This window comes from Hermetia illucens, chromosome 3 (genome assembly GCF_905115235.1).
Source record: "Hermetia illucens chromosome 3, iHerIll2.2.curated.20191125, whole genome shotgun sequence".
NCBI classification, from domain to species: domain Eukaryota; kingdom Metazoa; phylum Arthropoda; class Insecta; order Diptera; family Stratiomyidae; genus Hermetia; species Hermetia illucens.
In genome coordinates, this window is record NC_051851.1 from 98,240,783 (window position 1) to 98,243,238 (window position 2,456).

At 41.9% G+C, this 2,456-nt stretch overlaps 1 protein-coding gene across 1 annotated transcript; it reads left to right on the forward strand.

Annotated features, from left to right (window-relative positions):
* The first annotated feature begins 1,511 nt into the window (after positions 1-1,511).
* On the forward strand, positions 1,512-2,130 carry LOC119652836. Its single transcript, XM_038057172.1, has 3 exons — positions 1,512-1,565; positions 1,621-1,805; positions 1,917-2,130. The coding sequence occupies exons 2-3, from the start codon at positions 1,636-1,638 to the stop codon at positions 2,053-2,055; spliced, it is 309 nt and encodes a 102-aa protein (XP_037913100.1). The 5' UTR covers positions 1,512-1,565; positions 1,621-1,635; the 3' UTR covers positions 2,056-2,130.
* The last annotated feature ends 326 nt before the right edge of the window (positions 2,131-2,456 follow it).

A 2,456-nucleotide genomic window follows, 5' to 3' on the forward strand; every position in this document is an offset into this window, starting at 1 on the left:
CATGCCCATCACGAAATCAATGCGTCTGTGATCTGAGAGTGTGATATCGTTCGATACTCTCCACACTCCGACCAGAGCCGCCCGATCAACTAAATAACACTCCCAATGTCGAACAAGAGCTGCATCATATAAGCCCCCGATATTCAGCTTGGGGGTTACAGCTTTCCCTGCCGGAAGCGGTAGATCCAACACACAAGTCAAGGCATCCGATCATTAAATAATAATTCCTTCTCGTGTTACGCATAAACGGAAAACAACTTCTACTGCGGATCGCATTGTAGTCAATCTGATTGCTGATACGTTGTCAATCAGTTGACATTCAACTCACATTATAACACCCTCTGCGCTTGAACAATGTTATACTAATGACAAAGCGGCGGAAACTGCAGCAATCCTCAAAGCTCCAACCATTACCGCTACGGTTATCAAGGCCGTGTTGTCTTACCACATGTCCGAACAAAGTTTTGTCAATGTTCTCGCCTTGGCATTCAGATCACCCATCACCATCACAATGTGACCTTTAGAAAGCCTCTTCTGGACTGCATTCAATCGCTCACAGAAATGAATCGGCAGTATCCATTGGTGCGCAACATTCTACTATTGAAATGTCTGTCACCGGCTTCCAAGTATTGAGGGTGTGCCATGCGGTTGTCGTTAGCCTCCATCCTGGATGGGGGGGTTCACGCTTACTTTCGTCAAACTCTTCAGAGTACAATAGCTCAGTGGCGCTATTGAGGAGTGAGCTCCAGAAGTCCACTTTCTAATCTTGCTTAACTCCAGAATGTCTGACTTATAACGTTGGAACTTGGACTCAAGTTGAAGAAATTGAGCGTCCTGGGAGTTCTCGATATCGTTTTCGAGGAGCGTACACATATTTCAAAAACCGACTTGTTGTTAATCCATGCTTATCCATGGATGGCGTTTCTATAAGAAGCTGCAGGTTGCTAGTCCACAGATTTCCCTTCTCACAAGTCGGGGTTACTTTGAACGGATTCTTAATCTCCACCTCACAGGGAAGTCACTATCTCAGTGGCGTCTAGGCTTTCCAAAGCTAAGTATTTGATTTGAGGACTTCGACATTCGTTTTGAGCATGGTCGAAGCTAACCGAAATCAAGAATTAAGATCTTTATATGTACATGTGCGTATAGTAAGCTTCAATTCCGAACTCCGAAACATATATATATTTCGTAAGTGGCAATTGTTTGTATGTGCGCATTGCGTGAGACGCGAAGGACGATCGAAATGGAAACATTTGTCTGATTGAGACACAGACACCCGTCTGTGTGCTGTCTGAGGGAGGCACACACTGTCTGTTTGTTTGATGTTTGAGACATACACGAACATTTATCTGAAAGAAATTTAGCTAAGGCAAACATTTGTCTGTTTGATATCTGACATGGACATTTGTCTCTCTGATGTCTGGGGCAGACATTTGTTTAAAACAAACACAAATTTTCGCCTAGATGTTTGAAATGAGTACAGACATTTGTTATTCTGTTGTCAACTTGCACGAAAACAAAATTTCAATTAGCAACGAAACCAGTTGTTGGTGCCTCCGCTTATTGTAACGAATCTACAAGTTTGTTTAATTAAAAAGTTAATTATGATTGCGATTGCAGATTACAAACCTAATCATGGTCTACGATTTTGTCCAACCCTGGTTTCGAGTTAGACTTCACGCGATATTCTTGATTCGCGTTGTAGGTTTTGATGCGGTGTCACCAAGAAGACTATACACAGGAGAACCAACTTCAGCGGCAAAGAGGCACGGAATCTCATTTTGCACCTATCGGGTAGGAACCAGGTAGGTAAGTGGTATTGGCGTGCCGATGTTGTCTAGATGGTTTTCTTGTCCCAACAGTAAACGGATGCATCCGAAAGATTGATCTATTTATTTCTTTTCGGCTTCCCACAGAGCAAAGTGTCAAAAAGACCCTTCCACTGCATTTCCGAGCTTGACTAGTACAGGAATGTGCGATCGCGTGTGGGCGGGATACTTCGGTGGAGCTGCATCGTTTGGCTCGAAACTTCAAGGTCATCCTTACGTTTTTTAGAATAGCCCTGCCCTTTTACACTAATGATCAAAAAAAAGTGGCCACCCAAACTTTTTCCGAAAATCCAAACTTGAACCCTAGTTTCTCCCCAATTGATAACAATTTCAAATATCTGTTTTACAAATACTATGGTAGGAAGTGTAAAGGCTATTTATAAATAAAAAACAAATTTTTTGTTATTAATAAGAGGTATGTCCTCCTTTATTTTTAATAACGTTATCAATTCTGTTTGGCATAGAATTAATTAGTACTTCTAAATACTCCTCGGAGATTCTATTCCAGGCACCCAAAACAGCTTCCCATAGCTCGTTTAAGTTGTTAATTGTCTTGTCGTGAATCTCACGATCAATATGGTCCCATATATTTTCGATTGGATTTAAATCAGGGCTTTGAGCAGGCCA

Excerpts from the sequence above, each read along its gene's own strand:
- LOC119652836 (XM_038057172.1), top strand. The coding sequence starts at position 1,636 with ATGGTCTACGATTTTGTCCAACCCTGGTTTCGAGTTAGACTTCACGCG. Across the intron at positions 1,806-1,916 it reads ACCTATCGGGTAGGAACCAG|AGCAAAGTGTCAAAAAGACC; the intron begins GTAGGTAAGTGG and ends GGCTTCCCACAG.